We start from the raw sequence: 23236 nt of genomic DNA, 5'->3' as shown, positions 1-23236 counted from the left end.
ATTGCTGTAAGCAGGGTTCGAACTATGTGGGAGCCAGTGGGAGCTGAGCCCCCATAAAGAGGGCATTAGCTCCCATGAAAGCTGTAAAACCATACATCTGTGGGGGTCTCTAACAAAACATTAACAACCACTAATTTATCACAAATTATTCATTTTTCAGTGTAATGAGTACTATTTACGTTAGCGAGACAAAATGAATGTCAGGCCTTTGGCTGCAATTACGGCGCCAAGACACCATGGGGCGCTGTAGGCCTATATTGTTTTATGTGCTGTAAATGTGGTGAAATAGAACTCGGGTAGCTGACACCATTCAATCCCACCATGCAACAGTCAAAATCAAAACACAGCCATATTGGCAGGAAAGTGCGCTGTTCAACTGACTGTTTAACTGACAGCTAACTCGTCTCTTCTTCGGGCTGACAGCTGTTGTGCCCTTGGGTGTCAGAACAGTCGATATGTGAAGGAGAGAGCGTTTTATCGAATCCCAAAACATCCCGAAAGACGGCGGAGGTGGATTACTGCCATAAAATGTGCACGAAGTGAGCAGAAGAAAACGGAGCCCACAGGCAACAGATACCACTTGTGTAGTGATCACTTCATATCAGGTACAGAATCCGACGCTCACTAACTTTAATGTTTATTTTACATGCATTTATTGCGATTTCTAACTGTTTCATTTTTATAAAAGGCAAGTTTGACCTTTGAATTATGGCGTGGATTAAAAGGCAAGTTTGACCTTTGAATTATGGCGTGGATTTTGCGGAGCTAGTAAAAGGATGTTGCTCACTCAATGAGCAGCGCAAAACAAACGTAGGATAAGAAAATTACTTACATTATTGTATTACCGGTATATGTTGAGATTATGTCCACTGTATTGGATTGTATCCATTTGTACCCCTCCAGGCTCTTATCGGCTTTCAGGGAATCTGCGGAGTAGGACGAGGGAGAGTTGATCAAGTAGTTGTAGATGTCTGGATACTGCAATATTGGAAAATTGTCCGCTCTGGCTGTGTCAATACTACTGAAAAGCACCCCGGGGGCATTGTAAGGGTCAGCTATGATTAATCGGTCAAGTTTGCGATATATCGCACCATATCCGGGGCTTTAATCTACGAAGTGAACTCTGACGACCTGAAATCAGCACTGGCGCCATTCATTTTCACTCAAGGACTGCCAACATGGTGGTGTAAACAAACTGAGTCACGTGACACCCGGAGCTCTATACGGCTGAAAATTTTTTAAGTCCCATCGCTGTGTGGGCATGAATTAAGTTATTTTGCACTGTTATTTTGGAGACCCCCACGAAGCTCAGATTATTGTTCGAACCCTGGCTCTAAGCTTCTGCATAATTGAAAGAAACTCATCTGTAGTTAAAGTTTCCTGTGCTCATTAGAATTGACTGAAGGGTTTCTTAAATAATCACGTAGCCTCTGCTCAGTGATGTAAAGTTACAGATTGTGTACAGCTACATCAGGTCCATAGACGAAGGTATACTTGCAGCTTAAATAATTTCAGCAACTACAACAACTGTTACTTTTAAAAGTTAACTAAAGTGTTCTCATCCAGTATTTTTATGTTCAAGCCACTAAGGGTGTTAGTGAGAAGGCAGTGGGGAGACTTTAGGAAGAAGACAGTTCATAGCTGGATCAATCACCTTTGCAGCAGTCTGTATTGATTAGAAACTTGCACTGTCGGAGAACAGGCAGGCTAATCTTGTCCACTTTAAAGTGAAGGCTGGTCTGGACTCTTGTAAAATTTGCCCCCCCCACACACACAGTTGTTATGAATGTTGAAATTAGCTACAGAGACCAAAACTGTTTTTATACCGGGCTGTAAATATGTTTATTTCTGCTTTAAGTTGGGCATTTTCACATGGAGGCCTCTGGGGACTGACACTGTTTTGGAGCCAGCCACAAGTGGTCATTAGAGTAACTGGAACTGTTGTGGGCACTTTGACATTGGCTTCATGTTTCACCCTCAGAGAATGCCACCTGGCCAAAACCACTGACGGGTGAAGTGAATAACATTGATCATCTGTTACAGTGCAATGTTCTGCTGGGAAACCTTCGAAACCTTGACTCGCTCCACCCACCCAAATCGCCACTACAGACAGGTGCAGCATGCCATGACAAATGCTCAGGAACATGACAGAGAAGAAGGCGTCGACCCAGCCTCCAAATTCCCCAAGTCCCAACCTGATTGAGCACCTGTGGGATGTGCTGGTTCTCCACCTCTCAACCCACAGAACTCAAAGGATGCAACGCTGCGGTGTCAGACACCACAAGACAGCCCCAGAAGTCCTGTGTCCACGCCTCGACAGGTCAGAGCCAAGTCCAATCCAAGGAGGCCCCGCTGTGGATCTGGGGTACCTGCATGTCCCACGGATGTTCTATCAGATTTGGATCTGGGGATTTTAGAGGCCAGGTTCATTTGAGCCCCTTGTCACAGTCCTTGTGCCGTCCCTGAGCATTTTCTATGGTGTGGCATGATGCATTATCCTGCTGGGGGGACACTGCCATCAGGGAGTGGTGTTGCCATGAGGGGGTTGGTATGATAGCTTTATTGGTAGTTTAATGAATGTCTTGTAGATGTGGGTGTGGTTTAGGCAGGTGGGAGGAGGCAGGGTCAAAGGTCACACTTGGGGGTTGGTAGCATTTACTCATTGGCCTGGAGAGAGAGAGCTGGAGAGGCCTTTGAGCTGAACGGGCACGCCACGAAGAAAACGCTGGAGGCAAAACATTTACTCTGAACAACCATTAACAAGAGCGAGCTGGCCGACTGGGCAGACGGAACGACACCTGAGAGGTGTCTGGCGTAGCTGGCTGTGAGGAGCAAGGGTGGTAGCCTGGTGATGAGTCAACCAGGGGTCGCGTTAACCGGATATTCTCGGTCATTGACCGTTTTTTTACTACAATGACCAGAAAATCTGAAGGCCGTCAGTCATTTTGACCGGTTGCAATTACCACCCCTGCCCACTTGGCGGCAGAGTGCACAGTCAGTGGTTTAAGTGGCTGCCGTTTTCACACTGCAGAGAAAAAGTCATTCATCTGCTTCATGTAGCGTTGTTGACATAACGGCCTGGACACACCAGATGCGGTAGTGCTTCAGAAGTCCTGCGAGTATACTCGCAGGCGCTTGACTGTCCACACAGGCAGCGCATTTCTCCTGCGCTCTCCGCGCCAGTTAAACATCGACTCCACTCGTCTGTTCCTGTCAGTACTCGTTTTTTCACATCAACAGGTCATTTTAAACATGGGTAACTCCATATTTCAATCGTTTTTTATAACGTAATAAGTTAATGACAGTTTGTCATTGCATGTCCATGTATTGAGCATGTTGGATAAACACTGAATGAATGGGGCATATTGTTCTGACCATTTTATTCATGTAATTATGCCTGTAGGCTCAGTGACACAAAATTAAAATAGTAATGAAGTGATTAGGGTATTGAAAAATGTGTTCGGTTTTGTACTGTTGTGTTATTTTAAATTATAAACACAGTATTTTCTCCTCACGTTCCTCAGTGCGCGTTGTTGTTATTTTATTTTGAAAATTGGCCGGATTCTCTCGTCTTTTCTGTGTCCGACTTGTGCATGTGTTTGGGAAGTACTGAGCGTATGACTGCATAAATAAGACTTGGGTCATACTGCACGAGTTGTGTGAGAATTTGTAGACAGATGATTTGATATAGTTTTGCTGTTGTTAAACACCATCCCTGTTTATCTCAATTCATGAAGAATGTTGTCCTTTTTGGATCATTTGTTCACCGTGGAGGCATGCAAGAAAAAAACGTTTTCTTTACGAATTCAAGGGAACTGATAGTTGATATAAAAATGGTCATTTTGAGAGACAAGTATTCCTTTAAGCCACCACAGCACAGTTTACAGGTGCTGATCAGAACGCAGGTGAACAGACGCTGCTGCAGAACCACAGTAAACTAGAAAGTCTCACAACTGAAGCCATCAGAGGGTTTTTCAATAGACAGTAATGAAACATAATCAGATAATCAGCCTCATCAAGATAACCAGCCTCCAACGGAGAATAAGGACTGAAAGAAGATGAAGCGCCGTGTTTTAAAAATCAACAAGAGTTTGGTTGGTGTGATGATGATATCTGCTGCATGAGGAGGCTTTTGAAACTACTCCAGTTAATCAGCCGCTGTGAAGAGTGACAGACGGAGAGGAGAGTGCTCATGGGTAGCAATTATTCAATCAACACACACACACACACACACACACACACACGCACCGGCTGTGATTTTAATAAGGGCCAGCAGCGTCCTCGTTAGATGTTATTATGTTATTAGAAGCTGATGTTTAAAATTAGACCTTTGATTGAAATTAAACGCACAGAGGGAGTGAAGGACTCTCACTCTAAAGAACATTTCCAGATTCATTCTACATTTATAACATTTTCCTTTAATAACATTTCTGACCGTGTGTGAACGACAGAAACAAAGAGTGTGTCCTTTACACCCTCTGGTGTAACAAAGAGTCACAGTACAGAGGAAATGAATCTATCTGTGTCCGTGGCAGCAATGTGGACAGGTGGATGATAAAAATAAAATCCAACAGTGTGTATCTGCACACCTGCCGTCTTCACAATGACGCCGCAATTTTAATCTGCCTTAAAGTCTGTAATTCTGTCCAATATAACCAGTGTGTTTGTTTCTGAAATGCTAAGACTGTTTTTTTTGTCCAGTTTCTCTGGTTTTCCTCTAAAAAGGTCTGTATGAAACAGTGGTGGAAGAAGTATTCACATACTGAAGTAAGAGTAGCTGATCCAGGAGAGAGATTATTTAGCTTCAGAAGGAAGAGCAGTATTTTCCAGAGCTCTAAAAGTCCATTCTCATTGAGGGCGAATATCCGTGCGGATTATTCTCGCGAAAAAATATAAAAGCTGATTTCATGGGTTCTTATGGAAGTTTGCACACCAACTTTCATGCGGTGAAAAAGTTTCCGCCCAGACTTTGACCCCAGTGGAAATCGCCGGCGGAACTACACAGCTGGGCCAATGAAATTGTTTGTTTATAGTGACGTCGCGCAGACCCAGAAGAGTCCAAAATCCAGTCAGGCAGGACAGTATGGGAGAAAGGTTGATAAACCTCGTTTCACAGCACCCCGTCCTTTTTGATAAAAGACGGGATGATTTTATGAACAATGAATTAAAGGACAATGTCTGGCAGTCCATTGTCCAGCTTGGTGGCTGCAGTGAGAGTGGTAAGTGCTAAAGAAAGTTGATGTTGACGCTTGTTAAACGTTAGCTTGCTAGCTCGCTGCTGCTGCTGCTACTCTCGTCCATGTTCACCCACACCCATTCACACTGCGCTGACTTGGAACACAACAACGCGAAATTCCGCACCGCGTCCGTACCACGTCCGTACCGCGCCTGTGTGCATGGTTTAAACGCGGAAAAGCGCTGCGCGAATATTCCGCAAATCCGTCCCGAATTTCCGCATCGCAGCAGTGAGAATGAACCTTAAGACAGTCAGATTTCAGACTTTTTAAAGACTTCTTAACTTTAAGACCAATTTTACAACAACCAAAATAGAAGAAAAATAAATAAAATTTATAATTAGTTATTTATAATTTGAGAAAATTCTGTCCAAACCAGTGTTAATTTCGTTGGTGAAAACTATGACGAGTTAAAAAAAGGTTTCTTGATAATAAAAACTAAGACAAATTTATGTTACATTTTCGCTGACAGGACGAAAATGTTAGTTGTGGACTATCGGACATTGAAAGCTGAGAACGGCCGTGTTTTTATTGTGAGTGACAGGCTGGTAAACTCCAGCAAATAGTCTGCACCAGGATGTTTCAGTAGCCAGCAAAAACACTCACACCAGAGCCGTTGGTGCGAGCTGTGAGCTGGATTCAACAGTAAGTAATCAGCTATCAGTTATTGTGAAATTTTAAGTTAATTTTTTTTAAGAAGATTGATTTAAGACATTTTAATACTGATTAAGGCCTAATAATATCTTAGATTAAAGTGTGAATATTTATGTTAGTATCAAGTTTATTAATAAAGTTTAAAAGACGTGGGACTTCACAAAAATTTACTTCCTTTAACTTTTTATATTTATATGTCTGCAGGATATTCTGATTTTTTTTACTTATACATTGAATTTTTCTTTATTTTGCATGTTTGGAATAAAATCTAAAACAAATCTAAATCAACACCTAGATTAGTGAATTCAATGCCATCTTGGACTTTTTAAGGAACTGCAGGAATCCTGAGGAGAATTTTCTGAACTCATAAAGAAACACTTCATCCTTCAGTTTATCACAAACAAACGGTCTGGTTCTCACCGTGGTGGTCTTGACTCGGCCTCCTGGTTGCGTGCAGGTCCAGCCCGACTGATTGACCAGGAGATCACATCCTTCATCGTCCAAACACGGAGACATCTCACACCACTGTCGAGCCCACACGATACGAACTGAGGAGGAGGAAGAGGAGAGACAGGTGAGTTTATTTCATCTTGATTTTTACTTTGAGGTTTTATTAGTTTACATCGCTCACTACCCTGAAAGTAACTTCAACTGTTATCTAGATCATCATTTGCTGTTTTATTACTTCATAACTATGCAACACTTATTCCTCTGCACTTCTGTTTTTATGAGTATTCTCAGTGCACTTTATTTCACTTTAATGTCCTGTCCACGCTGAATGTCTTGTTTGCTATATGTTCTTTACTGATTCATGAGTAACGACATTTCGTTCACTGGATGCTGCTGAATATAGAGAATAACAATAAATTGGAATGTAAAAAATGGACATGGCACAACACGAATCAGAATATAAATCAGAAACTGTTTGTCTCCAAAACTTACAGGATATGTTAAATAATAATGTTGAATCATGTTTCTAAAACTTTTTTGAAACAGAGGGCGTCACCAGTTCCAAACAACTGCATTCGCTCTTCACAAAACTTGGGTCATAAATTAATGACCGTTTGTACAAACATCACCAAACTCAGTGGATATTTTCAACAAAGCCATTGAAGCGTCACCCCGAAAGCTTTCTGCCATTGACCAATAAAAAGCGACAGTGCTACAAAGGAAGAGCTCAGCCAGCACAGACTGGATGTAAATGAATGTGCATCTGCCTGATCATCATAAAACCTGTTGGTTATTTTCAATGCCGGTGTCAGAAACTGTCGAAGGTCTTGATTCTACCCAGTTTAAAGGTCTGTGCTGGATTGAACGCCGGAATCGCAACTTGCAGATATATTCATTTTGTTATCATAATATTTACTCGGGCTGCCCCAGCTAAGAATTCTCCTAGTCGACCAATAGTTCTCACAAACTCACAAATCAAAGAACCAAACTGAACTCAGTCCAACATCAGAGGACTGGTTCTGTTTACTGTACACACCTCCTCTTCATCACACTCAGCTATTTATAAAGAAATAGGACATTCTCACAGCCACATTTGCATATTGTGGCTCCCTGATTGGCCCACAGAGAGAGGGGGGGGGGTGAAGAGGATGAAGATGAGGAGGAGTGTGTTGAGGAGTTTAATTGAGGAGGAAACAGTGAACGAGAAATAAACAGAATCACAGGACGTTCAGTGGCGTCAAGCTCCAAAAACACATCCTACATGTCCCATAATGCAACTTGATATCTTCTCTTCATCAGACGATCATGAGTTTATCGTGCACGTCGTAACTCTACGACACAGAATAAAATAAAAAAAAGACGCTGTTAATTTATTCGTCAGGATATGGAACAAACATCTGTCAGCAATTAACAGTGTGTGTATCTCATTAAAGATGGCCGCTGGTCCCAGAGGGAGAAAAAAAACACACACAGGGGAGAAGAGAAAGTGATGTTTCTCATTACAGAGAGGAAACACACGAGACGAGGAGGAAGCTTCAAACAACAGCACGAATCACAGAAGCATTACCTGTAACTAATGCATGTGATTAATGAAGGTATGAAGGTCAGTCTTCTCATAAGATTATCATGACTGACGTTATATATCAGACATATACGGCTCACACTGAGGCTCAGTAACTCAAAATAATGAGCTTGTTTTAGCCGGCCTGACACCAAACAAGTTTTCAAGCGGTTTTACAGGAGCAGACCAGTTTTATATGCCAGAATAAAATCATAAAAGTGTTGCTAACATTGTGGCGCGCTCTGTGATCTGGATGACTTGGTGTGAGGCGGTCAGAAACTCAGTCCAAACTGTCTTAAGTCTGCTTTTTCTTGTCTTGATGTTCTGATGAAATCAATCATGTTAATGTTCCCGAAACATTTTGGCTCATGCAAATACTGAAGTTTAATGTTATAAACACTGTCGACAACCAACAGCTGCGCTCTGTCCAGCACCGAACAGGAAGCAGCAAACCGAGTGGACAGTACACACGGAGGGGACTCCAGGGCGGAGCAAGAACATGAACAAGTCTTGCTCCTCTTGTTCTGTGGAAAATCAGGAGAACCTGGTGGAGTTGTGGAGTGATTAACTTGGTGTGTATCTGATCCACCAACCAACACTTATCTTAGTGAGAAATCTTAGCTTTTGAAACACTTGGCCTCTCACTTTCACCTCCTCTGTCCACTAACACACTGCAGCTAACCAACAGACTTTGACGTGACAAAATCCTAAATGTAAAGGTTGTGTGCAAATACAGTTTATTTTTACATACATGTATAACAGGCACACTATCAGTACATGCTAAACTGTGCAGCATCTTTACTGAAATCGTTCAATAATGTGAAATCAGCCATTCTGTTTAATTTTATGCCTCTGGACCAGCGACAGCCGTGCCGTGTTTTTGGGTTGTCTGTCCGTACATTTGTGAACACGATATCTCAAAAAATCTGCACTAACCTTCACTGTGACTCAACGATGAACTGATTACTGGTCATAGGTCAAAGGTCAAAGTTTATGTGAACTCATCTGTCTCATTCTTGTGAACGTGACATCTCAAGAACACCTTAAGGGCATTTTTCTTTACATTTGGTGGTCAAGGTCGCTGTGACCTTGCATCCATGTCATTCTCATGAATGCAATATCTCAAGAACAGCTTGAGGGAACTTGGCACAAACATTTACCTGAACTCAAAGATGAATTGATTAGATTTAAATGGTCATAAGTCAAAGGTCAAGTCTACGTCATCTCATCTGTCTCATTCTTGTGAATGTGATACATCTAGAACACTTTGAGGGAATTTCTTCAAATTTGACACAAACGTCCACTTGGACTCAGTGATGAACTGACTGGATTTCAGAGGTCAAAGGTCAAGGTCACTGTGACCTTGCATCTGTCTCATTCTTGTGAACACAATATCTCAAGAACACCTTCAAGGAATTTCTTTACGTTTGGCACAAACCTTGGACTGAAACATAAACTTATAAGGATTTTGTGGTCGAAGGTCAAAGATCTCTGTGGCCTCACAAAACATGTGTTTGGCTGTAACTCAAGAATTCATCCACTAATTATAACGAAATTTTGACTTGACCAGGGGACTTCACTTGAAGCTCACTGGCTGTTGAAACAGGAGACATGCTTTAAAACCAGCCGCCGGCGATTTTCTCTGCAACGTTCTAAAATGGTTTCATCTTGTTGACAATCTTTCGTCTGAACTGGGCTTAATGTTTGTGATTTTAGTGTGTGTATAAGGTCTGCTGTTATGTTTTATTGTTTGTTTCTTTTTAGGCTTTTTTATGGTCTTACACTTTACTTACTTACTTATGAAACATTTATCTCCAACTACTAGCCTGGCTTACAATTTGAGTTCTAACGTAGACAGAGATGTTTTCTAAAATGAAGGCTGTGTGGACAGATTTGTATTCAAACGAAGGGGGAAATATCTAATATAAAAAATATCCTTATACAGTACGTGTAGACAGGGCCTTAAAAATGTTCATAACACTTCATAACACAGGATGACATGATGTAACATAACTTGAATAAAATAAATGTGTTTGCCCAAAGTACCCACAGCAGGCATCCTCTGTGGAAAACACACACACACACACACACACACACAGTGTAAAGTCAGTCAGTGACTGTCAGCTCCAGCTGATCCTGTGTCTCACCTCTCTCTTTCATTTGAAAATGAATTCTTCACTCGGAGGGATTTCCTGCTGTTTGGGCGACTCGTTACTGACCCAATCATTCGCGGCGTTTCAGCCGGCACTAAATTACACTCTGTGAGCCCGGGGAAAGATGAAGAAAATGAGAGTCTGTACAGGCCTGTAATACATAACCAGGTAATCAGTTCTCCCTTCGGAGCAGCAGAGCAGTGGTGTGATTGTGATAGCCCGTTAGCCCCCAATTATCAAACCAATTTCCTATTGAACAGCAGCGGCTCCTCTCAGCCATGATGCTTAATTAAATCCTCACATTGCTCACACCTCTATCATGACAGAGAGAGATCCTCCAGGGTGAGGAAACACTTCCACTCCTTTCATGAAAAGGTTATTTTTCAGAAATTAGGTTGAGGATTTAAATGTACAAATACCACAAAGGTTGTGTTATATTACAACATCTGGGTAAATCTCCTTGTTCTGTCTTCTGATATGAGTCAGATGAGCAGTTGGGTATTAGTCATGTCTCTGTGCATTCAGTTCAGGTCACCAGTCCACTAAGGGTGTAACGGTTCATGTTTATGATATGGCAGAAAAATGAAATGTTGGAGAAATGTCCTTCATTTTTTCAATCTTTAAAGTTACAATGTGTAATTTACATGGTTGGTTATTAGCAAATATCAACTATTGCTTTCATAAATATATATTTACTAGTGTAATGCAATTCACATACAAATGGAAGCTTTCTCATAGGGTTAGAATGATTTCTCTATATATACACAGGCAGGGCGCGGTCTGCTGGAGGCTGCCCTCTTGCGTCGTCATATTTGAATACAGTGGCCGAAAGGTATATACGTGCTTCGCCTTTCGCGTTTACCTAAAACTTGCCGTCACTGGAGACGGTTAAGATGAAGATCAATCCGGGGCGCTTCTGCGAGAACCTGCTTTGTACTTTTATGATTCTGTCGCACTTTAAATGGAGGACCACACACATGTTTTGCCCCGTAAGAGGGAAACCACGCCACCAAATAAAAGACAAAGATCAGATAAGCGAGGACGGGACAAAACGTGAGTGAATATCGGCGCTGCTTATTCCAGGTGGAAAGAACTCGTGAAGAAGAAGGATTTCACAGGGGATGCGGAGGTTGCCTGCTTTCTGCTAGACAGGGAATTCAATCTGATGTTTTAAAATCATTTTGGCTTCATGTTTGCAACTACTTTTCCCTCTGTCTAAGTTCCAGTGACAGCTAACGTTATCCTAGCCTTGGCTAACGTTATCCCAGAGCTACAGCTAAATGGTTAGCCTAGCCTACAGCCTAATCTGTTGATTCCTCTCGCGCTGCTGCGAAGGCTGCCGCCCTCTCCTCCTCCTCTTCCCTCTGGGTAGCCGAGACACTAACGTCACCTCCTCGCCTGGCCGTTCCTGCACCGCCTCTACCCCCTCGCCCCCTTCCTCTCCCTGGTCCTCCTCCTCTCCCTCTTCCTCATCTCCCTGTGTCCTGTGGAAGAACACTCTGGAAACGCATATTATAATTGTACCAACCTATATTTGCCGCACTGTGCCGTGACTATCACATAAATGTGTTATTTTAGCGTTACTGTGCTAATGTTTGCTCGTGTTACCAAAACAATTCGAAATAAAACACTCCTAACATTTATCTCACAGATAACCTATAACTCACTGGTAAGCTATAACATATCGTAACATGGTTTAGATTCCTAAATAAATATTCACCTCGTTGCTAGATACTCCTGAAAAACTCAAAAAACTCTGCTGTCTGCGCAAGGCTTTTTGTCCTACGAGGCCACCGTCACTTACTCGACGGGAGGGGTGAGTGAGTGAGGGCTGCAATCTAGAATTTGACCGCTGATGTCACTGTTTCTCACCATTTTTACACACTGAGGCTTTAAATGTATAAAAAATACACTTTTTTTTCATCTGTATAAAGCAGGAATTACAGTCGGGCTGAAAATGGGCCTGTTAGTCTGGGTAAAGCAAAATTATTGATTTCTCTCTCAGCACAATTTACACGTTATTAAATACCAACACATCCTCACTGCGACCTCGTCACATGTCCACGTTTGGTCATGGACTTTCCACGTCCACATATGACGTCCAAGGTACCCTGGGTGTGTTGGTTGTTGACGTTCTGGGACGCCGTGTCAACTTCAGCCTGTTACATGCATTGTCTGTTTTCAAAATACACCTCTGTTTTCACAGGAAATGTACAGTTTGATACAGTCTCTTTCAAAATAAAAGCACTACGTTAGTACAACACTGCAAATTGATGTTTTTTCCTTCAACAACAAACACGTGGTTGGGTTTAGAAAAAAATATCACGGCTGTATTAACAATCATAAGGGATGCAAACACTAGCCTCCCGGGTGAAGGTCAGAGGTTGTTGGACCCATCCACCACCACTCCCACCTATCCTCCTCGGACTTTCGCCCCCTTAACTCACGCTGTTGTCCTGCCATGTTTTCCCCCTGACGCAGCCAGTCACGGTTACACATTAATGGCGACCGGCCATTATCATGTATCATGCCGACGTGAAAGGATGGCTTTTTCTTTGGCGTGTGACGCCCGAGGTCACCGCCCAAGAGCCCATATTTGACGCTGGAGTGAGACCAAGTTGAAAATACATGTTGAAAATGTAAAAAGATTGTGAACTGCTGAGTTGGACCAATAAATTGTTTCACATCATTTCTGTGTCCAGGATTTTTTTGTTGGGCCATCCTTAAGGTAACCCCTCCCCTACTATAGAAATACTATGTTTGTACTGACATCAGAGCACTCAGTATCTGTGTCATTTCTTTCACCCACTGTGTGTAGGCGGTAAGTTCACTATGTCCTCCAAGCTCTGTGCCAATGTTAGCTGCTAAACGAGAGGCTGTAGCTGCACAGCGGTTCTTGTTCCCTGGTTCGGGGTGTGTGCTGCTGTGGATGTTACTGGTCTACTGGATTAGCTCCTGAGGAGACTCTGTAGCGGTGTGGTGCCTTGTTCTTTGGCTCCGTGTGTTTTTATCCACCACTCTCTCTCTGTCGCCATCACCCTCATTATTCACAGCGAAACCAAAGTGGCTCCAAACACTAGACATGAAGGTTATCAGATGATCTTCTGTTTCCTGTAATGGCGTTACTAACCATCTTGCAACTAGCTAGCTTAGCATAGCGTGTCTCCCACTGTGTCTCACTGGAGTAGAATGTTCTGGTTTGGGGGTGGGAGGGGCAGACAACATGACGCTGGAACAGTTAACACAGGCTTTGTGTTTCCCCCAGCATATTAACTTTTCAAAATAAAGTCAAGCTGCTTCCTACATTAATTAAACCACTGTTTCCTTATGTTTGGTCGGCCTACAAAACAGTTTTATATCAAGCTATTTAAAATAAATCTTTGTGCAGTGAGCGAGAAGTGAAACATTGTCCCTGCAAACTATTTGAAGATTAACTGACGATCGCATCATTTCCATGATTAGCCAATTGAAATTAACAACATGGATTTAGTTGCAAAGCCAAACTCAGTATCCCTGCTGTGATGGCATGAAGAAAAATAAGTATATCAAATCATTATATTTTGATGATTATGACTGCCCTATGTGTGAACAGAGAAACTGTGGCATGAAATGATGTAGCAGAGATACTGAATTCTGACTGGACATCTATTGGTTATATTATCTAGAGCGTATCTGAGTATCCTGCCCAGGTCTGACCTGTGTGGAAACATTTCACCAGCTCCCTCCTTGTGGCTCAGCAGTGCAGCACTGAGCGTGCTCAGATTCCTCCCTGAGACGCAATGAAAGGTGTCGGAGAGCAGAGCAGCAGGAAACAGCAGCGCCCGGTTTGTTTCTGAGAGGAACGACATGTAATCACAGCTCCTCTGACTTCCTGCTGAGGACGAGGATGGAGGCTGACAGCAGCCGCCACTGTTTGTTGATTCGCCTCTTTCCCCCCGTCGTCCCAGGACGCCTCCGCTGAGTGAGCAGCATGCCACACGCCTCCCTCCATAACGCCTCCATTACCTCAGTGGCATTTTATCAGACGCCTCACAGTGAGGCTGTAAATGCTGCTGTTCCCTGAAATCAGCTGGAGCGATCACACTGAACCCATCAATTCAACCCATCATGTATGGAATATATTAACTAAACCGATCAGCGCCATATCCAAGGTCACAGTCACAAAATCTGTGACTGTTTGGGTATAAATTCCAGCGACTCGCCTGCCACCAAAACTCACTTGGATTCAGTCAGATGTGTGAAAGGACTACTGTATATGTTTGAATGGTCTCTCATGTTTCTGGGTCATAGAGAGACCTTTCTACAAACAGATGTTATTTTGTATGAAGGATTTGTTTTGTACATGGAGAATAAAACACTGTATGGTTCAACCAGACAACTGAAAGAGACAAAGATCCCTCTGATGGTTGAATAAGAAGAGAATAAATCACCAGTTGTTTGAGCATCAAAATGTGTGCAGATATAAAGAGGTAAGGTTTCCCATTTCAGTGTCAGGTGCGCAGTAACAGTGTTCATTTCCTTAATGAAAACTATGACAAAAATTTTATTCAACAACCGTTTTTTCCATAACAAACACAAGACGATGACACGCTAAAAAAAGATCTTTAAGGGCCAACAACACAATGACATCATGTTATCATCATGGCTCAAAACCAGCCGCCACTGCCCGTCAACAAAAACAAAGACAACTATGGTTAAATGTGATAAGACCAAAGGACTGGATGGAGGCCATCATCAAAAATGCTCACATGTGCAGAGCTGATCTTATGATTATTTTCAAATGCAGCATGAGTGACGGGCTGGTAAACTCCAGTAAATAGTCTGCACCAGGATGTGTGCATGCTGCACTACAGTTTAGAAGGAGATGTCAAAAATGTGTTTATTTTTTAAAAATGAAATCAAAATGGTCTTTTAACTTATTTCAAAATCATTTTACATATAGTTCAACATTATTATTTAACATAGGGTAACATTAGGTTCAGTAATGATCGAGGATCACTGATGCTTTTCTGGACTGGTTCAAATCAAAATCCAGGGTTGCACAGTATTCTCCCCTGTCAGGCAACACTGTGGGCAAAGTGTTTCAAATGCAAATGACACATTTGGTGTCTGAAATAAAATGTTTTTATATTTGTTAAAAAGGCATTCTTGGAGAAAAGAAGAAAAACATCATTATGTAAAAGCTGATCCCAAACTCCTGACTTGTGGTGTATGAGATTATAAATATAATGAGATAAATTCACAGGTGCTTTATTTGTTTGTAAGGATCCATTAAAAAACAACAACAACAACTAAACAACCAGAAGTTAAATTTAGAAAACAGTCAGAAACTTTCACATTAACAAACTGTGTGTAACGGAGACGCAGTGGATTAATCTCAGGTATCAGTGAACACCTGAACACCTGCGGGCGCTGATTAATGAACGACCGCAGCACAGATCCATCCGCCGCCGCCGCTCAGCGCAGTTCATTTATCCGAAAAGAGAGGCGGCCATTTTGTAATCGCTTCATTCATCAAAGACGGCGTCCAGAAGGAGGGACGCTGCTTTGTCCCCCGAGAGGAACGAAGGAAAAGGAAACGAGGCGAAGGACAAACAGATGGAAGAAAATAAAAAGTGTGCTACACTCTGAACAGGAAGTGGACACCATTATTCCTGTTTTAAAGAACAGACAGAAGAGAAAAATCACATTTGCTTACTCTACTTTTCTTTCTCCACTTTGTAATCAGCTTTTATTTTGATGTTTTTGTCCTTTACTTGTCCTTTTTTTCCTTCTACAGATTCCTCTTCCCTGGAGCCTGATTTCTTTATTTTCTGCAGAATGCTCTTTATACAAAAAAAGAAAAAGAGGAGATGTTTTCTCTTAATTATGAGATACAGATTTTATGATTACCATATAGCTTTTATAGGGTCTAAATTTCAAGACAGGTTTTTTCTTAAAATCATGAGACAAAGATCCTGTTCGACATCCCACGCTTATACAAGACAAAATAATCTTGTAATTATAAGACAAACACCTTCTGATTAAAACATAAGGACGTCATAAATATGAGCTCTTTGTGGGATCAATTTCCTATGATTCCAAACAGTTTTCTCTGTAATTATGAGACACAAATTTCTCTACCGCAAAAATACATTTATGTAATAATGTGACCCAGATGTCTTGATAGTAGCCCTATATTAGTTTCACACAGATGTCATCTATGGCAGTGATTTTCAAACTTTTCTGCTTTTAAATGTTATCATCCCTCACACTGGCTGCCAATCAGGGCCTCTGATGAGTCACACACTGATAATTCCCACACGCAAACAGCAACAAATAGGTGAAGGTTTTTTAAACAAAATAATTTTTTACTCAGAGTTTACCTCTTTATTAGGAAATGGGTGTACACAACACACCGATAGAGTCAATTAAAAATTCATTCATAACTTTTTTTGCTCACTTGGATTGGCATCACGGCACACCATTTGGGAACCACTGATCTGCAGGATAAGTGATTCTTAAAGAAATGCTTCAGAATTTTTCAAGTGGGGTTGAATGGGGTACTTATCCATTAAGAGTGTATTACATACAGAAGGGGTCTGTGGGCAAGCACCCTGTTTTGGTTAAGCAGCCTGGGGTTAGACATAGCAACTCAGCAATCTACTGCTTTGGAGGGGTTAACAACAAAATGTATCTTCGCCCCCTAAAAAATTCTATATGAGTTTAGGTGTACACTATTCTTTAGAACATTTTCACTGCTTTATCTTAACGTCAGAGAGCGATTTCCACCAAGAAAATGAAGCCATTATATCGCTCTCTTCAAACCCAGACTCCGATGAGAACTAGAATTACCGCCCCGTGGTTGTGTGACTCCGCCCACCAGTCCAGTGTCTCTGACAGTCTCCATCCATGTCAGTGAAAACATGGATGCTTCACACACAGAAGATCTATACAATCAGCACAGTGTCAAGATTAGAGTCACCAATTCAGTATCTGACCAAATGTCTCCCCTTCTGTTCCTGAGATATGACGTTAAAACATGATGATGTCACAGTCAAGCTGACCTTTGACCTTTTGGTTAGAAACGTTTTGTCATGATCAGCATATGAATTCTTGAGTTGTGGCCAGAAACATATTTTGTGAGGTCACACTGACCTTTGACCCTCTACTACAAAATTCTAATCAGTTTTTTCTTCAGTCCAAGTCCTTTGACCTAGGACCACCAAAAACTAATCAGTTCATTGTTGTGTCCAAGTGGACATTTGTGCCAAATTTAAGAAAATTTCCTTGAGGCATTCTTGAGATATCGTGTTTACAAGGATGGGAAGTTTGTACGTACCAATGGACGGAAGGACAACATGACACGGGCCAAGGTCATCATCGACACAGAGGCATAGAAACAGTGATTTAACATAGCTGAACACAGGAGCTGCTGGTCTACCACTGCCTTGAATAGTTAAACTGTTTATTTTTTGTGTGACTTTTGCGTTTCAAAGGGTTAGTTCAGATACACCAAAGTCACACAATAACACAAGCTAATCAACTGATGGAGGCAGCAGCAGACCAGCAGCTCCTGTGTTCAGTGAACTAAAATGACTGTTTTTGTCAGTGGAGTCTGGTGGCTTTGACGAGAGCAAAGATGGGGAACTGAAGCCTTCACAATGGGCTGTCTGACAGAAAGGTAAAGCTGTGGAAATACTCTTAATATAGTCTACACTTAAACTGATATTGATGTTTTTTGTTTTTTTTGGTGGGACTTTTTCAGCCAGGTAAAATAGGTTTTGTTGCTGACCCCCGTCCACAGCAGTACACTGCTTAGCTTCCGTATCAGACTCCTGCCTGCTTCTCCAAACTGGGACGTGCCGACTCTCATCTACTGTCTATAATACACCGACTATGGATAATAACCCCATACAACCCCACTTCAAAAAAATCCAAACTATCCCTTAATTCTGAGATAAATATAATTATTAGATACAGAAGTCATAAATAAAATAAAATGTTTTGGTGAAAAATATTTGCTGCTGCTGTGATATTCTTTCACTTCTTCACATTTATTTATCACCTTCCCACCGTATTTTCTTTTTTGGTCTCAGATCAGAGGAATCACCCTGAACGCCTCAGAGCTCCCAAACACATCACCGCCTCTCTGCCCTTTTCACTTCTTCTCCACCTGATAAGAAACAAAAAGGTCTCCCGTCTCTTGTTTGTTTCTTTCTCTACACAGGCTCAGAGCCTCGTGGCCTTGTGATGCATGCTGGGATTATCCCTCCACACAGGAACCAGGACTCAGACTCACAGTTAAAGTTAGACGAGGTATTCAAGCCGGAGCTTTGAGATGTAAGAGGACGGACGAGAGCTGACTGCGGTCTGATCGGTTTGAGCTCTTTTTGGGGGATTGCAGCAGCAGAGCTACATGAAGCGAAGCGAGCGGCTGCCTCAGATACAAACTGACATAAATACCAACATCCAGCTTAAAGGTCACTGAGATCCAAACACAGCAGCTGCTGAGAGTTTTATTTAAGACTTTCTGAACTCACACACTTTAAAAAAAATCTGAAAAACAGGTTTGTGTGTCTTTAAAATGATATTTTTTTGAGGATGAGTTAAAGTAAAACAGAACTGTATAACCAAACCAAACCAAAGTATAACCAAAAAATATATAAGAACACAGAAATGGAAAAAATGATATAAAGGGTGTGCAAAGTACTGATGAAGGTGTGTTGTACTTCTTTCACTGTAACAAATGAGAAGCAGAAGTATCTATGTTACTATTTACAGTCAGTGTAATAATAATGAAAGAGCTTTTCTTCATGCTTTTACGCTACAGAGCCACATTCACACATTCACACACTGGTGGCCGAGGCTACTACACAAGATCAGTTAAACATTCATACACAGTCACAATCTGAGGTTCAGTATCTTGTCCAAGGATACTTTGACATCCAGACAGGAGGAACCGGGAATTAACTTAATTAAAAAACTATACTAAAAACAAAACTGTAAAAAGAGAAGCATTTCAGATGGAAATATTTAACTTTTATAAAGTTATATTACTGATGAACACTCATCCCTAAGACCTGTAACAAAACCTTCAACTTGGCTGGGAATATATTTTTTAACACTATATGAAAAATATTTTTCCTATGACTATTAAACCTTGTAAAGGGCCAAACTTACAGGGATTTAATTTAATTTTCTTGAGTAGCATACATGATGGATGTGACAGAGTTAACAAAAGTTATGTATTTATTCGGGCCCTTAATTGTGATGCATTTAAGGTGGGAAAATAACGCGCTGCTTTTTTCCCCGTCGCCTGTTTTTAAGAGGCTATCGATGGCTGAGTTTTAAAGCTAGAATGATGATACTGGGATCATCTGTACGAAGGAGGATTGGGGCCAAGTTAAAGAAAAAAAAAATCTTAGATCTTGAGAATAAAGTCTTAAATCAACAAGGAATAAAGTCATAATATTATGAGATTAAAGTTATAATTTTAGGACAAAGAAGTCACAGATTATGAAAGGAAAGTCAAGTAACGTGTTATACCCAACTTTCCGTTCTTAATATGTGACTTCTTCTTGGTAACTGTAGTTTATTGTTTGACAGCGCCTGGATGCAGGAGACAGATGGGGTTAACAAAAGCAGGGACAACTCAGACGTTTCATACACAAGACGTATATAGCGAGGACAAAGTGTCTCTGCTGATGCTCTGAGCAGAAATAAGATCAATAGCCTAAATTAATAAAAAGATTGAAGTCATTTTCCAGCACTAGATTCATTTGAAAGGTCGACAGATGGAGACCAACTTTTTAAGTCCTCCCACAACGAATTTTTAATTGTGTCAAACTGACCTGATCCTTTTAAAGTCATGTTATAGTTCAGTGTCCTGTGCTGCAAACCTTTAAACCTCTGTAGCTCCAGTGCTGTGTGCAGAAACATTAATGTGCAGCCCTGCTGTTTATTTTATATCATTTTTCATTTACATGTTGTGCAGCTGTTCATTATCAAACAGGGAAAAAAATCCTGTCTTTGCATTTTATTTTGATCACAGTCTGTTTTTATAAAAGTGTTTGTGACTTGCAGCTGAACATTTTACCAATTTTATCGAAAATCCCGACATGAATTATTGTCCATATCGCCCAGCCCTAATGTGCAGCTTACCTGACATGGGCTATTCTGCATAATGAGAACTTTTACTTTAATAAAAGTACATTTTCTGAGACTTCCTTTACTTCAATGCAGGACTTTCACAAGCACTTTGTCGTATCGCTACTTTTACTTCAGTAAATGCCTGATACTTCTCCCACCAATATGTACATGATACTTATCATCATTAACCTTGTGTATATTTTATATTTTGGCTTCTGTTTGTTAATATTTGTCTACTTGCACCTTTACTCACATTTCATATTTGCACTTTTTCCTCCTTTGTACTGCAACTCCTGCAAAACAACTTCCCTCTGGGTAAAAAAGTTCCATCTCGTGTTACAGGTCCCACGATGTGAGTGGGGAAAGTTTTTTGTTTATATTTTTTATGAGACACTTCTGTTTTGTTTCCCTCATTTTTTTTGGTCTCTTGAGTTGAATAAAGTTTTCATTTTATCTGAGCTACACCAGTTTTTCTCCCTGAAACACTGAAGAGACTCCAGAGTTTGTTACCTGAGATTGCAACAGAAAACACAACCTGACATAAATACCAACATGAAGACACAGCTCTGTAAAGGTCACAGAGAGACTCAGGAGGAGGCGAAAGTTTGCACTGTAATACTTTATGAGATATAACTCTTTCTGCTGGAAACTTACAAAGATTTCTCTTTCACATTGATTGAGGCTAAAGGGCAGAGTGATCAATACATCAAATCAGTTTACCTTTTGCAGCAGTGACATTTGAGTCAGTGTCTCTGACGTACGTCACACTCAGGGCCGTATTTAAACGATCTATACTGCACTGTATTTATAAGATTTAGGGCTTCTCCAACTCCACCTTTGCGACTTAAATGATGCATTATCTGGGTGCAAAGTAAGGCGCAAAGGGCAAAGTGTATTTAGTCCCTTAATTAAGTGTGTTCTGGGTGTTACATGAATTCAACCAATCAGAGTGTCATCTCCTATTCCCTTTAAAAGCCAGGAGTGCCTGCACCTGGCGCACTGCTAGTTACATGGTGGATTCAGCAAATTGGAGAAGCGAGCCGTTTACTGCTGAGAGTAAGGCAGCAAGAGCAGTGATGTCACTGCAGCAAATATCATGAGACATTTAAGCCAGGGGTGTGCCATGTCATCTTGTTCACGATAATAACGGTATCTTTTAAAATTATATGAAAAATCGGTATTGTGATGCTCGCAATATTTCAACTTCTTGACATACTGACGTCATACTGTTTCCCACCGCAACAACAACCATGGCTGAAAGCAAAATTATTACGACTCTGCGGTGGTTCCAAAAAGAGGAGCAGCTTCAGTAGTGTGGAATAAACTGTGGCGTCCTGAATGTTTCATGAACAGTTACCGCGAGTTACCCTCCCTGCAGAGGAACTAATTGAGCAGATCCGCCGCAGCAGCACAGCTTCCCCCCTCTCCTCTCTCGCCATGCGCACAAGGGAGTCGGTGTCGTCAAGTGATTTTGTCATAAACCTTTGGTGATATAAACCGATGTGGAAAAACTCCATATATGTGAATGTGTGATTACTTGTGGTATCATAACAGCCTGTCACAGGTTACAGCCTGATGATTAGAGGAGAAATGGCAGAGCATAAAGGTCCAGGTGGAAAAAAAGAGAAAGAAATCTGCACCCTTTAAATAGCAGGAAAATACTGCACCAGTCCGACCTAAGGTTAGGTTTTTTGTTGGTCAACGGTGAGGTCACTTTCTGTGCCTCAGCTTAGCAACCTGCCAACAATGCCCCTGCCCACACCTTAATTTAAGACCTAAATTCCGATGGGCGCACAAATGCGGGCAAGTACATTTGCTACTTACACAACGAGGGCGCTAAGCGTGAAAATGACAACTGTGTCAGTGTGAAACTAGCGATGACTGTTGCTCTGCGCTGCACACTGCATTGGACCGGGTGTAAGATATGTCCAAAAGTAGGCTATGTGTCAACTATCATATATCGCCGAATGGTTCAGGTGTCCACATACGTTTGTCTGCATAGCTCCTCAGTGTTTAGCAGTTATGAGTTTTCTAAATAAATAAATGTTTAAAGGAAGCACTGAATGTAAAACACGTAAATTAAAAAGTTTTTTAACCCTTCTGAGGTGTTGACAGATGAAGACATACATTTTAGTTTACGTCAGTCAACCAGTTTATTATCCGATGTCTCCTATCTGACAACCAGCAGCAGCTCCGGGTCATCCACTGCAATGACGAGGTCACTAAAAGTTTAAGCAGGTTTTGTTTTAGTTTTTCAGAGAAATTCAGTGAGGAAAAAAACAGGAAGCTGCTGATGAGACTCTGAGCTCAGAAAACAGGTTGCAGCGATCAGCAGCATCGAGTCTGCTGCTGAAAATATCCTCCCAGAGCAGCAGAGCACGTTCAGACTCCTCTGATCACTGACAGCACCGAGTTTAACCTGTTCAGCTCCGACAAAACCTTCAACAACACAAACTTTAACTGCAGTGAATAATATTAATATTTAGGTGTTTATCTTCAAATATCTGAGGCATTTTAGGAAGTCATCTTGTTTAAATCAGATGAAGGCAAGACTAGCTCGTAACCTTGTATAAGGTTGGAGTGTGTATGGCATGTGATAGATTTGAAATGAGCTGTAGACACTGGGCCTCATTCAATAACAGTGCATATGAAAAAATCTGTGCTTAAACTGTGTACAAATGTTTTAGTAGAAATCTGGGATTCACCACTGCACCAGGAGGAACCAAAGGCCCGCTGCACCGGCATAAGGTCTGACAGTGACTCTGAGGATGTCATACTGTTGGCTCTGACATGGAGGTCTGTGTGACCCTCCAAGGATCTGCCTCCCCACTGACATGGAGGTCTGTGTGACCCTCCAAGGATCTGCCTCCCCAGACCATCACTGATCCACCGCCACACCGGTCATGCTGGATGATGTCACAGGCAGTATAACGTTCACCACGGCGTCTCCAGAGTCTGTTCCTGACAGTGTGGTCAGAAACATGCACACCAGTAGCCTGCTGGAGGTCATGTTGTAGGGCTCTGGCAGTGCTCCTCCTGTTCCTCCTCACACA

At 41.6% G+C, this 23236-nt stretch overlaps 2 protein-coding genes and 1 pseudogene across 3 annotated transcripts in view; all 3 read right to left on the bottom strand.

Moving 5' to 3' along the window:
- LOC126407724 (E3 ubiquitin-protein ligase TRIM21-like) overlaps nt 1–23236 on the bottom strand; it is a 409915-nt gene that overhangs the window by 183767 nt on the left and 202912 nt on the right. The gene's annotated exons all lie outside the window — the stretch shown is intronic.
- LOC126407718 (E3 ubiquitin-protein ligase TRIM21-like) overlaps nt 1–23236 on the bottom strand; it is a 363104-nt pseudogene that overhangs the window by 194364 nt on the left and 145504 nt on the right.
- LOC126408039 (chemokine-like protein TAFA-5) overlaps nt 1–23236 on the bottom strand; it is a 56259-nt gene that overhangs the window by 21630 nt on the left and 11393 nt on the right. Inside the window, exon 3 of the mRNA XM_050073394.1 lies at nt 6309–6436. Within this exon, the coding sequence (XP_049929351.1) occupies nt 6309–6436 (128 nt within the window). The remainder of the gene's footprint in view (nt 1–6308; nt 6437–23236) is intronic.

Source organism: Epinephelus moara, chromosome 20, assembly GCF_006386435.1.
Source record: "Epinephelus moara isolate mb chromosome 20, YSFRI_EMoa_1.0, whole genome shotgun sequence".
Taxonomy (NCBI): Eukaryota; Metazoa; Chordata; class Actinopteri; order Perciformes; family Serranidae; genus Epinephelus; species Epinephelus moara.
The sequence above is the reverse complement of the archived record's forward strand: the minus strand, read 5'-3'. Positions and strand labels throughout refer to the sequence as shown.